The sequence below is a fragment of the Pseudopodoces humilis genome, chromosome 7 (assembly GCF_049639895.1).
Source record: "Pseudopodoces humilis isolate 2021_Gansu_Grassland_sample_001 chromosome 7, ASM4963989v1, whole genome shotgun sequence".
Classification (NCBI taxonomy): domain Eukaryota; kingdom Metazoa; phylum Chordata; class Aves; order Passeriformes; family Paridae; genus Pseudopodoces; species Pseudopodoces humilis.
This window is the reverse complement of record NC_142206.1, coordinates 15,627,749-15,641,354: the sequence shown is the minus strand read 5'-3', so window position 1 is coordinate 15,641,354 and position 13,606 is coordinate 15,627,749. Positions and strand designations below refer to the sequence as shown.

Here is a 13,606-nt window from a genome sequence, read left to right as displayed (position 1 = left end):
CTCCCATCAAAGGATTGTAGCTCTTTCAATCCAGTGGGGATCAGGAAATAAAGGAAGGGCTTTTCAAGATGCATTTTTTAGCAAAATACCCTGGGAACTCTGGAGGTATGGACTGTGCTAGCAGACAGCACGTATTTGTCAGGCAATTGTGTTTTTACTGATCCTGCCTAAGTTCCTTCATCAGATGGTAAGAGTTGTACTGTAACCAGATGATTAATTTATGCCATATTTTACTTGGCTGTGCTGGAATTATGTGGCTGAGAAGGCAAGAAAATGGCACAATGCATATACCTGGGCTGAGCAGGAGGGATGTCAGTAGTGAGGGTACCATGAAGAAATCAATAATTAAAAGGAAAAAAGTATTTTCTCTTCAGTGAGACAGCCCCTACATACACCCATAGTGTGAATGTACATGATTGTCACATCTTAGAGGGCTCTTTACACCATATAAGTTTTTAATCTCATTGTAGTATTTTTGTTTTCACCTTGTAGAAAGGAGATCGCTGTTAAGCTGCATTGGGTTGAATGGGTCCTTGCACAGTGTAGTTCTTGTGTGTATGTAATTTTAACCAAGAAAACTCCTCAACTGAGCTTTAATTCCCATGCTTACTCATGTTTTTCAGGCAGTTATTTTCTTCTAGTGCATGTAAATTTCATGTTAAGCTGTTAATCAGAAAAATACAGGGAGTGTTTTAGTAGCTCAGGAGAACATAATTTTCTAACATACCTTTTTTTATTGTCTACAAGTTTCTGGGCACTAATATAAGCGCACACAGGCAGAAATTCATCAGCCTCCCCCACCCCCAGGAGACTACTTATTAGATTTATGCAACAGAAGATATTAAAAACACTTTTGTCTGTCACACAGCCACGGGCAGGGGAGGGGGAATTTGCCAGTTGCTAATGGATACCTGGCGTTTTTGTGTATGACCATGAAGAACAGCTTGTGCACTTTCACCCCCGATGTTCCCTGAATAACTTGGGTCTCATTTAGGTCAATAAGCCTTTATCAAAACGTCAGGAGTGAAAAATGTGTCTTGGTGTAAGCCGACTGGTCGTTCCCTCCAGTCAGCGGAGTCTATAGGACAATCAATGTTCTCTAAGCTTGTCTGCATGTCGCGCAAAGAGCTGGGTGACAGTAACCATTGAGTGCGTGTCTGTCGCATTGTCTTTGGGACAGCCCCCATTTGCATACTTGCCGGTGTGCCTGTTAGCCACTGAACCATGGAGGGGCTTTAGGAAACATACGCGCACAGCTCCCATGCAAATTCCCTGCGTGGGGAACGCTCGCTCCTTTGGAGCACAATCCAGGCTTTCTCTTCCTACCTTCCTCCCGTAAAACTGAAACTGCCGTCCTGACAGGCCTGCTCTGCCTGGTCACAGTGCTGTGTGTGGTTCCATTGTGCTAAAACATCAACTTTTGCTCTGGGTTTTTCTTTGCGTACCAAGGTAACTTTTTTCCTCCTTTTGCTTTTAGTAATTGCTTTTGGGGCTATCTGAACAGTATTATCTGTGCTTCACACACGATGTGAAGCCATATATCCCATCCTCAGACGAGCTGTTTTGAATGGAGGACAGTTATTGCTCCCTGTGTGGTTGGAATTGTATTTGTAAAGGGAATTTCCTCCATGGTAGTGAAGGGAAATGTGCTGGTTCTCTGCAAAAGGAAGAGCACTTAGATATTAGGGTTTATTGACTGGGTCTGTGAGAGGAATACAATCACCTGATCAGATAAGATTTCCTCTTGTGCTCTCTTTTCTGTGACAATTCCACAGCACCTCATGTCAAGCAGAGCTCATAATTCTCACATTCCGTTTTGGTTCATAAGTGACATTAGACTGGATAAAGGGAGAATTTCATTGCATTTGAAGCTTCTATCATAAGACACTGGCTTTTCTTAAAGCATCTGGTGCAGATGCTGTTTTCTTTCAATTTATGACATTCATTATGTCTTTAATTTATTGGAAAATATTTAAAAATAGTTCAATTTTAAAGCAAAAAAATGGTGGAGGGTTCTAGTGGATCCTTTCAGAAGGACGCTCTAGAAGAGATTCTTGCCTGGGTTCAAGGGTCTGAGCTTTATGTTTATTACAACCAATGCTCTGGACAGTTCTATTATATCTTAAAAATCTACCTTGAATACAAGTGATTGTAAACAATTATGATAGCCGTTCTACTGCATCTGACACCTTGTACAGGTTATGAGATGTCAAAATTAAGGGAAAGCGTTCTGTCTCATGTTCTACCAGCTTTGCTAGAAAAGTCCTGGTTGAGCTTCAACATTTTCTTGTCCTGAGATGAACAGGTGTTTTATGCCATCAAGATGTTTTAGAGCCACAAAGATATTATAGCAAAGTCAACTAATGCCTAACCCTTTCCTCATTATTTTTACTGTATATAGCCTTACTATTTTGCTCAGTATTCGGGGCAACGTCACATGCATTTTTGAAGGTGATAATGACTCCCATTCATCTTGACTAAACTAGGGCTGTGTCCTGGCTATTTCAGTTAATTAAGAAAATAATCATAGGTAGCATCTTGAGTCCCATTTACCAATTTGTTATGCAAAACAGCAGTGAATGCTGCAGACGTGAGAGGGCTGGATAGAATGTTCAGCAGCACGTTGTGTTCTCTGCAGTTGCTCTTTATGTGAAATCATCCTTTGAAATAAGGAGCTTGTTCTCTTAATCTGCACTAACCTGTGTAACCATGACATCTTGAGACTGGTTTCTTGGCTGCACTCTTACTTTACATACACCATGTGCTGTGTGTTTTCAATGCCAAGCCACTTTTTCCATGTCAATAAATAGATTTTGTTGTTTGCTCTGGTGGAGAATGTGACCATTTATGAATTGAGTTGGCCCGTAAGGAAAGATTGCAGTTCCCTGATACTCAAGGAAGCTTTGCTGGGTATGTCATGTTTGCCTAATCTGTAGAAAACCCAAGGTCTTCTGCACATTGATAACATTCCACACAGGACCTAACTATACATCTGTCCAATCAGCAAGAATATCAGGTGTCTTTGTCATCTGTCACCTTGGATGCATTTCCAAAGTCATACCTTAGTATAGGTTAGTAGTTTATAAGTAGCTTGGTACCAGCAGTGCTGCAGGACTAGATCTCTGTTTCTGCTGAAGTCCCTAAATGCTGACAAGAGGATGGGAAAGGTGTGTTAGAGAGCTCACTTTGTCTTCACTGTACCTGGAGACTAAAATATTGGTGATGGATGCTAGAAACCATGTTTCAATCCACATAAGTTTAAAGGAAGACTGAAAAAGTATAAACAAGAGGGAAGTTGAGCTGATCTAGTAAATGGTACGTGAAGCACACCTCTTCCCAAAATGAAATAAGCCAGGAAAATGCTCATCTTCTAAATACAGACTCTGCTTGTTTTCTTTGGCTCAGTCAAGAAACCTTTTGTTTGAATTGAAAGAAGTGAATTGCACAGCATGGTTTTCAGTTTTAGTACATGCAGACAATCCGAAATGTATGCAATCAAAGTATTTCAATTTACTCCTAATAATTTCTTTATCTATTCTTACAGGTTTTTTTTAATTTTTCTTAAGATCATTTTTTGTATAGTTGATATATTTTCCACCTTCCTAATTTTGCATTTTGTTTATTGCTTTCTGATACATTCTGAAACAAGATAAAAGACATATAGAGTAGAGAATTAACCTAGTTCCCTGTGTGTTTCTTTTAGGAAATTGTATTAGTGGTATTCTTTGGAACAGAATATGTGGTTCGGCTATGGTCAGCAGGATGCCGCAGTAAATACGTTGGAATATGGGGAAGGCTTCGTTTTGCTAGGAAGCCTATTTCAATCATTGGTGAGTATGCAGATCTTGTTGATGTAAACAATGAGTAAAACCTGCCCTAAAGGCTTTTAGAAGTTGAACTTCTGCAGCAGTTGAAGGCGAGCTAGAGCGAAAGCTCTTGTCATTAGTGTGAATGTAGATCTGAATTTCCTTTCAGGAATTCATGGCACTGTCATTTGAGAACAAATGCAACTTGGTTTGTTTTTCAAGAATAGCTGAGTGGTTTTTTTTCAGAAGTGATCTTCAGCTTTGCCAGGAATAAGTCTTGGCTGTAGTCCTGTCTCCTGTGACCTGAGGATCCCAGACACTGTACAAGAGCTACAATTATATTTTTTAAAAAATACTGAACAGCCTATTTCCTCCCCTCAGTAGCCATTTAACTAGTTTGTTATGAGTTTGTTTTGCACTCTAATTGAGTGGCGTGTTGCATGGTAGAGCACAATAGATGAACTGTAATTCTGTTAGTTTTAATTGAATTAAAATATGGTTTTCAGTGATGCATTTGGAGCTGGACACCTCAATTCCCTTGGGATTCGATTGGCTTCCTAAAACGACTTAAGGGTTCTTGGAAATTACATCCAAATATTCCATATATGTCACTAATCATTGTTTTTTTACAATGCTTGTCATTCATTTAAAAGTTTCACCAAAATAAATACAGTCCAAAATCAATCTGTATTTTGTTAGCCAACATTGAAAGAACTGTATAAAGACGCTTTCCCTGTACTTAAGTACTTGAAATATAAATGTACTAAATAAATCAGACATTGGAAGAGGAGTATTGTTATGGAAGAGTAGTAATTCTTGTTCTGTGACATAGATTTTTCCACTACTCATTATATGAGTATACTTATTATACTCATTATATGTTGTTGAGTACCAGACATAGGTTTTCATAGACTATCTACAGTTTTGCTGAATGTAAATTACAAAATTTTTTACCTGGGTATTTTTACAACTATAAAATGGTTTGATTTAGCTCCTCTGTGCATCTGTCCATATAGATATATATAGATATATATAGATATATATAGATATATATAAATAAATATTTATAATAACTGCATCTTAGGTGTGACTGCAGCTATAAAAATACTGCATCTTTGCACTCTGGCCATGATCCATTTCTCTCCAGTGCTAAAACACTAAGCATTCTTAAACATCAACCAAATTAATTCAATTTGGAAAGCAAAATGCAGTTCATCTTTCCCAGATATGGATCAAGAACTATTTAATTCTCAAAAATACAGAGTTCCTTTCCAAAATTTACTAGGCCTGAGGCACGTGGGTTTAGAGTACAGAGTACTGACTGACTTAAACTAAATTAGACTCATACCCTAATTCAAATTTTCTCTCCCTTTCAGACTTGGAAAGATGAAATGATAGCAAGGCAATTTTCTTATATATGAAATGAACCTCAAAATCTCTGTCAATTAAAATCCTGTATAAGCACAGAAGAGAAAATAAGAATTGGAGAAGATAGAATAGATGGAAACTGCTGAAATTCCTCCAGGGTTAAAGCTAATAAGGATTCCAGGCTGCTTCACAGTAACTCCTCATACATCTAGACTGCAGCCAGCTTGGACCCATCTCAGTACAATCTTCTCATCACATCACATGATGAAAGTTTTTTTTACATGCCACAATTAAGATCTTTCAATATATAAACAAAAATAGTAATTAGGAGTGACTGTTCAACTTGTTAGAGTAATATCGTTATAGTAGACTTGCAGAAGTATTGCAAGATGCAGTAATTAATTTTCTTCAATTGACTTTTATTTTCCAGATTTAATTGTAGTTGTTGCTTCCATGATAGTTCTTTGTGTGGGCTCTAAAGGTCAAGTCTTTGCAACCTCTGCTATCAGGTAATTATATGCAATAAAAGAAAGTAGTGCTATCTGAGCAAGATTGTGTTTCTTCTTTTTTTCAAATTTACCTCCTGTTTCAGTCCTTGCAGGAGAAAATGAGTCACTGCCCAGTGTTGTGTAATAGAGCAGATCACTGATCATGTATTGGTGATCCCATAAAAGTGTAGGGGAGATAAAATTTTGTTGCAAATGCTTTTATGGCTAGTGACGATAAAGAAGTTCATTCTTCTGCCCCCATTCCCCAACTAGGTAGGTTCTGCCCAAATCCTGATTTTGTTTCTTAGCTCAGTTTTAAAGCAACTCTTTGATGCCTCATATCTGTGACATCTTCAAGCTGCCTCTTCATAAAATGTCTGTGGTTGTGAATTCCTGATGGACTGAATCCCCCTTGTGCTCAGGAAGGCCACACCACTTGGTTTTCTTGGGTGAATGGCTGGCAGTGTGCTTTGCTATCCACACTAGCTGTAGCCATGCTCCAGGATTGCAGTGACTCCCATAAAAATGATGTTTTAAAGTATCATTGGACTGTCTGTTTCAAATTGCCTATGAAATTCCTCAAAGATGAGGAAATCAGATCTTCAGTTAGCTGGTTCCCATCCTGTTGAGCAGGTCAAATATGAGTTAATGAATGGTTGCTAGAGCATTTACTGTTTGTGCCCTGAATTCCTGAAAATTCCCGAATCCTTGAGTTATCCTTACTAGCCACATGAACAATCTCCCCAGGCTGTCGTCATAACAAGCAAGAAGAAAGACGGGTGAGCGGAGTTAAGAGACACAGGCTGCTAAGTCTAATATAAAATACTCTGCGTATGCTCTTAAAATGGTCCTTTGGAATCCAGAGTTCCCTTTTCCACCAGTGTTTCTTCTCTCGTGTGTTTGGTCTCTTCATTAATTTGAAAATCGTGTTCCAGGGGCATCCGTTTCCTGCAGATTTTACGGATGCTGCACGTTGACCGTCAGGGCGGTACCTGGAGGCTGCTGGGATCAGTGGTGTTCATACACAGACAGGTAAGTTTGGGCACTCTGAGGAAGGGCACAGCTGATGCCAAAGACTTTATATTCAGAACAGCATACATTTAGCCCTGCTGCTGCTATCATTTATATTTAGTATGGAGTCAAGTAGTCATTTATTTTAACCAGGTGTGGTTGTTGCGCCTGATGTTCGCTGCCACTTTGGCAAATTTTGACTTGTAGTTGGACTCAACAACAGAAAATGAGACTTCTGAAAACTAGTCTGAATATTTCCTAAAATATGTATTTAAATTCCAGAGTTGTTTTGAACCTGGCACTGTTTGAAAGTTACCCAACTACTTTTTGGTGGCCAGAAGGTTAATGAGTGCTGTGTGACAAGGTTGTTTTCACTCTCTGTTGTCTGCGTAGCACAGTGAATTTTTGTTAATTTGCACAGCCAACACTCAGTGTCAATATTTTATAACTGCTGAAATTGCATTTTTGTCTTCCAGTTATCTTTTGTAGCCCATCAGTGTTAGGAAATTTAAATGTCTCAGTGAGATCATAATGCCATTATTTTGATTCTTTTTGCAGGAACTGATAACAACACTCTACATTGGATTTCTGGGCCTAATTTTTTCCTCTTATTTTGTGTACCTGGCTGAGAAGGATGCAGTAAATGATTCTGGAGAAACAGAGTTTGGCAGCTATGCAGATGCCCTGTGGTGGGGAGTAGTAAGTATAGCAATTTCACATGTTAACACAGTCCAATGTGGAGTAAGAACAGCACTTTGAAACAGCTTCTAACAGCTCCAATACACTTTCTGGGTTTGTAATTCCATGACACTACAGAAATACTATAGAAGATCAGTAATATTATTTGCTGTTTACAGTCTTATGTGATCTAAAGTGATCACATTACATTAAAGAAATATAGAAACACATATTCTGTTTCTTTATCCTGTCTTCCCTACTGGTACAGTGATTATTTCTTGCTACCTTTGTCATGGCAGTGTTCAACTGTCCAAGATAGTAGGAGTCTTGCTAAATCTAGGCTAGTTTTTTTGAGAGGGGTTGATTTTAGATTTTCTTTGTCTATCTTTTTATTGAGTTGGGTTTTTTTTTTTCCTTTAAACAGCTATATAGCTATGTTTTGCAATTTGACATTCCCAGTTTATTCAGAATGGACTAATTCTGGAGCAAGAAGCATCTAGGATAGATAGGAAATCCAGGCACAGGACTCTTCTGAGGTGGTTATATTGCTTTGGGAGCCACTTAGTGTCTCTACAGGGCATTTATTGTGCTGTATTGTAACCACGTTGTCCTGAGATTTCTCAGCTTTTTTTAAGGCACTGCCACAACTTGCCTGTAGATGTATCTTTGGTTCTGGTAGTAAAGTTCTCCTTTATTGGTCTTACTAGTGACAATTGTCTCTTTGGTTATTACATGCATTTACCAGTGTGGCAGCTCTATTCCAGGATTATGTTCTCATAAACATTTAATTTTGTTGATTCTGCTAGTAACTATTCCCTCTTTTGTCCTCACATGATACACAAATACTAGGTTGGCAATTTTGTTCTGGGATTTCCCATCTGTAATTGTTCTTATTTTTGTTTCCTATTGCAGTTCAAAGAAAGGTACTTTTTGGAAGCTATTTTTCCTTCTCATTAGCATTCAAGCAATGGCTTTTTTAATCTGCTTTAATTTTATTAGTGTAATCAAACAAACTGTCGTCAGTAAGTGCTACTGATCTTTGAAATGCATAGGCATCACTGATAACATGCTTGCACTTTCAAAATGTGCTGGTCTTATAGAGATTTTCTTTGCTGTTTTAAATCAAAAGACATTGTTTCTCTTTTTTTTTTTTTGTCAAAAATAATGCTAACTAAAAGGTCTTCTGTATAGGGGTGATAGGACTAACACCTCAATTTTACTAATAAAATACATATATGTATTTAAGAATATATATTAAGAAATATTTTTAATAAAGTGTATGTGTGCTTATAGAGTTTGCTCTTTACAAACTATCACTTGCTGTTTCAGGAAGGAAAGATCTGTTGATGAGCAAATCCACTGCAGGTCTGCTGGTGCTGAAATGCATATGTAGCCCTTTTTGAATACAACAGGTTTTGTTTTGTTGTATTGTTTTGCTGCTATAATCTGCTGTAGAATTCTTTCTTCTTGCTGTCTGCCATGGTTAAATACAGGCTTTCTTAGGACCAGAAGACTTACTGTGTAGCACAAGAAAGTGGCTTTCTGTCAAGTAGCTTTTTTCAATGCTTTCATGTCATTATGGCATTTTTGTTTTCCACTACAGTGGTCAGATGACTCAGTAATTAACAGTGGCAGATGTAGCTGCATTTAAAAACACATGCTGTCATTGGCGTTGGCATTAAAAACTGAGTATGTGACAGACCAGATTGGCTTACTGAAAATACAGTAAAACCTCCCATAGAAGCAACACGATCTGTCAGGATATTGAAATATTCTCCTTTCAGGGAATTATTGTTCAGTTAATAGGCGTGCCAGTTATTTTGTCTTCCTAATTACAATAAACTTATTTAATCAATACATTTAATTATGATAATATTTTTTCTCTGTTATAGCTTCTATTGTGTTGCAGCATGCCACATGAAGTATGAGACTGCATTCAATGAACACATAATGTAATTTCTTTAATATTAAATGTGGAATTAGGTGTCCTTATTCTGCTCTAACACACTTCCACTAACTGCTAAAAAGATTTAACAGAACAAAACTGTGATGGATTCAGGTCCATCCATTTCTGATTTCTTGATAGTGTAATATTCTTCATTCTTTCTGCTAGGAAAAAGCCCTGTAAAGTTAGGACAGAGAAGTTAGCCCACAGAAGCTGTGGATGTCCCATCCCTGGCAGTGTTCAAGGCCAGGTTGGATGGGGCTCTGAGCAACCTGGTCTTGTGGAAGGTGTCCCTACCCATCTCAGGGGGTTGGAACTTAGGTGGTCTTTAAGGTTTCTTCCAACCCAAACCATTCTATGATTCTATGAAGAGCTGGAAAGTCAAAAAGATTCTCTCAAATAAAGGTCTCAAACTCATACAAAAACCATCTCAAGTGTTAGATCTTGAAAGTTGCAGTTACATTTAGCCAGAATTTTCTGAATTTCTTAAGCAGCACAAATTCTGGCCAATGAAAACCTATTTCAAGCTGAACCTGCAGAAGAGAGTAATTCACAGCTCCTGTTTCAGACACCATCATAAATAAGTGATCTCTCTTCTCTGAAAGCGCACTTACCTTACATAGTAGAGAATGCTTCAAAAAGTCCTTGACAGTGTTTTCACACCCCTTTTCTTGCTCTCCAGCACTGAGCTTTTTTATCTCAGCCTGTGTGTACACTGCAAAACAAGTTCTTTGGGCAGCAGTAATAGAATATATAACTGAATGTATAGCTGAAGTAAACCAGAGAGGTCTGTGTTACCACAACTAAATTGTACCTGGAGTTGGGTGCTTCCATACTGATGTGCTTTGCTGACTATAGGCACACCCCTAGGGTGCATAACTTGTAATTAAATGTTCTTCATTGTCATTGTTGTTATTTATTAGTCTATATTGCTTTTCCATTTTCATATTTAAATTGTCTTCCTGAATTTCCTTGAGAACTCTGGGCTGTAGTTATTTGCCATGTCAGTTATGGGCTTCTTGAAGAAACCTGAGGTTACCTTATGGCATAAAGAGTTGTCTGTATTGTTGCTGCTTTTGAATGCTGTGCAAGCTGTATAAATTCTGCCAGTGGCAGGATATCTGTACATCTTTCAGAAATAGGTTTAGTGTTAGCAAGTAAAATAAATGTAATGTTGTGCATCTTTCAGTTCCCCAGTGCCAGTATTCAAAGTTAGTCTGCTTATATTGTCCATCATGTCCAGACTGACAGTTTTAAAGACCTAGTATAAAGACCAATAAAATCAGGAAAACATTAAAAATAAAATTTAAAAATCAGACACTTAAAAATGATAAAGATAAATGTTCTCACTGAATCTGTCAGAGACTTTCCCAGGTACACAGCAAGGATTTCATAGACAGAACATCCTTAATTACCTGATTAGTTCCCTGTGCTCACTTTAGCCTGATATAGCCTAAAAAAAAAATCATTTCCCTACTCAGTGCTGATGAACATTACTATTTTTTCTTTCTGGGTGGGGTTTTGCTTCATATTCCCTCTTCAGACTTTTGATGCATATTTAATAGGAACAACATTAGTCTTAATGCCTAAATCTGTGGTGATGTTCATTAGATCAAAGTTTTAAAATAGTCAATGGATGAATATGATTTTGTTCCTAAATAAAGCAATTGTTTTACAGGATGCTTTTCAATGAAATTCACTGTGTGAGCTCTTGTATCAATTTAATTTCATTATGCCAGCATGTTTACTGTGCTGGAGTACTATGCTAGAGTTGAGTCAGTATTTCCATTATAATATCCTCTTTTACAACTGTAAAATTAGTATTGTGCTCTTTAGGGAGTTTTAATCCAGATGTAAAGAATGACTTAGGGCAGAAACTTGACATGTAATGTTTCAACAGCATATATTTTGAGGAAAAAAGAAGATGTAATTTCAGAATACAGTGCATTAGTAGATGGTTTAGAGTTATGAGGGCAGAGGAAAAAATTAACTGCACATTTTGATTTCCAACCCAATTTCCAAAAATTTTTTTTTAAAAAAACCCTCCTAGACAACCATCATAGGAATTTTTTTTTTTTTTTTTTGCATGTGTTACTGATGCTTTATATAAATCAATTCAGAAGGAAGGGGCAGGGATATGGTGGGAAAGAGATGCATATGAATTCTTCTTCAGTTATACTTTGGTCAGAAGCACCAGAAGTAGAACTTTACTCAGAAGCAGCTATTTCTTTTCACATTTTTAGTTAATGTATGTATTTCAACATGATTTTAAGACTGTAACAAAAAATAGTTGTTAACATTTTTCACTCACAAGGATTTATAATTTTTTTTTCAAAAACAGAGGCATAAGCCATTATTTTCTCTCGTAATCTTCTCTGTAAAAAGGCATTGGAAGCCATAACTTTCCCCATAATTATATTTCTTTGTTTATTCCATATATTTGAAAGTGAAATTGTAATTAGGCTTTAGGATTTTTTTTTCAAGCCACTTTCCTATGTAGGTAAGGAGATACCATCATCCTTCTGTCGCTCATCAGATCCTGAATTAAGGTGGAATTTAAATAACAATTTCAGGTGGAGGTGCTTGGGTGGTTAACTAACCCTTCAAATGTTTCTGTGGGGTGTGAACCAGTTTTGGAAAAAGGCCACATTAAAAAAACTTGTATTAAAAATTTAAAACTAATACTTGAATGTTCTGAGTATCAGCAACTGTAAAGAACGTTGCAGCAAGCATCACCACCTCAAGCTGTCCCTTTTGTTGTGTGTTTGACTGGCACACAATGACTTTGCTTAGAGGGAGGACAAGTTCAGGACAAGGTGGGATGGCCTGTGTGTGTGACTGTGGGACCAACATCTGTGTCCTGGGCAGCTGAAGCCTGACGCTTCTGAAGTGTCAGAAGAGAGTCTGAGCAGCCACCAACTGAGCTGTCCCTCATCTGCTTGTGGGCTCTGTGTGGTTTCCCATGCTCTGATTTGGTTAGCCTTCCTTGAAGTCACAGATAAAAAATCTCTCTAATGTACAAATTCAGAAATAGCTGGTGACATAGGTGAATTTAAATTGCTCTCAGATGCCAAATGTATCCTTCTAATTCAAACAAATACATTCTTTCCTTGAGCTCATGCAAATAATGACTTACTAAGCCTTGTGATGCTACATCACTGTGGTGGTAATCTTTATTTCAGTGTTCTGAAAGGCAAGCTCAGCAGATGTTTCCTGCATGTGTGCTTTAAATTATCTGTTCCTGCTCTCCTGTGTTTTATATGGCTTGGTGATTAATTTGACTGTTTTCAGGGTCTTTACTACATGGAAAATTTTCAGCTTCTCTTGCTGTTTATACCAACGTTATCTCTAGAAAGGTTCATGCGTGGCCGCAGTCACAGTGCCTGGTTACAGTGTGTGTGCTCTGTCCATGCAGCAGTCCTGCATCGTTCTCAGCAAACATCTCCTGCCCACAAACCAAACCACCAGCTCAGAACTGTTGGCAGCCTTTCCCTAGGGAAAGTGCGTGACGTGGGCAGGCAACCCCTAGCCCAGTAACTTCAGATGCTGTACAGTTGCCTCAGCCACGAAGAATTAAATTAATGGTTTTACTTTGCAGGACTTTAAATGCGTATTTTACTGTAATTCAGTTTCCTGTATGCTTTTCCACTCAGTTTTAGGTGGGGAAGCAAACCTGGAAGGAATATTTAACCTTTATTAGTGTCACACAGGCTGACAGTAGGAGAGTTAGGAATGCAGCTAATGCTTCTTTGAAATAAATAAAAAAGGGAGAGAGAACAACAAGCCCAAAGTGGCACATTAATACTTGATGTAATGCCCTTTTTATTTCTCTTTGCAGGTGACTGTTACAACTATTGGCTATGGAGATAAAGTGCCACAGACTTGGATAGGAAAGACAATTGCATCTTGTTTTTCAGTGTTTGCAATCTCATTTTTTGCACTGCCTGCGGTAGGTTATCTTGTACTTTGTGACAATTTAATGTTGATTCATTGGTTATCAGAGGGAACTTTTGTTACTGATTCTTTAACCTTTCATTTAACCTGGTGTTGTGTAAGCTTTGTATTAAGTTTCTGTATTGTAGCTGAAATTTGTGTAGCATGTAGAAAGAAAGGAGCTTCTAGAAGTAGCTAAATAAATATGCAGTGGTTTTTGTACGCAACACTAGATTTGAGAAGGATTTGTATTTGAGAAAGAGACGTTTAATTCCTAGTAATTTTCCCAGCCTTTCTCAGAGGTGTGATGGAAATTATTTGTAGTTACTTCTTAGTGATGACTTAGCAAGGTTTTGGGTTTTTTAAGGCATTCACTC

At 37.7% G+C, this 13,606-nt stretch overlaps 1 protein-coding gene across 5 annotated transcripts in view; it reads left to right on the top strand.

Annotated features, from left to right (window-relative positions):
* The window catches only part of KCNQ1 (potassium voltage-gated channel subfamily Q member 1), a 331,796-nt gene that overhangs the window by 75,535 nt on the left and 242,655 nt on the right, over positions 1 to 13,606 (top strand). For all 5 annotated transcript variants that reach the window (XM_088058080.1, XM_005522331.3, XM_088058081.1 and 2 more), the window contains exons 3-7: positions 3,704 to 3,830; positions 5,605 to 5,683; positions 6,598 to 6,694; positions 7,232 to 7,372; positions 13,135 to 13,245. In XM_088058080.1, coding sequence (XP_087914206.1) covers positions 3,704 to 3,830; positions 5,605 to 5,683; positions 6,598 to 6,694; positions 7,232 to 7,372; positions 13,135 to 13,245 — 555 coding nt within the window. The remainder of the gene's footprint in view (positions 1 to 3,703; positions 3,831 to 5,604; positions 5,684 to 6,597; positions 6,695 to 7,231; positions 7,373 to 13,134; positions 13,246 to 13,606) is intronic.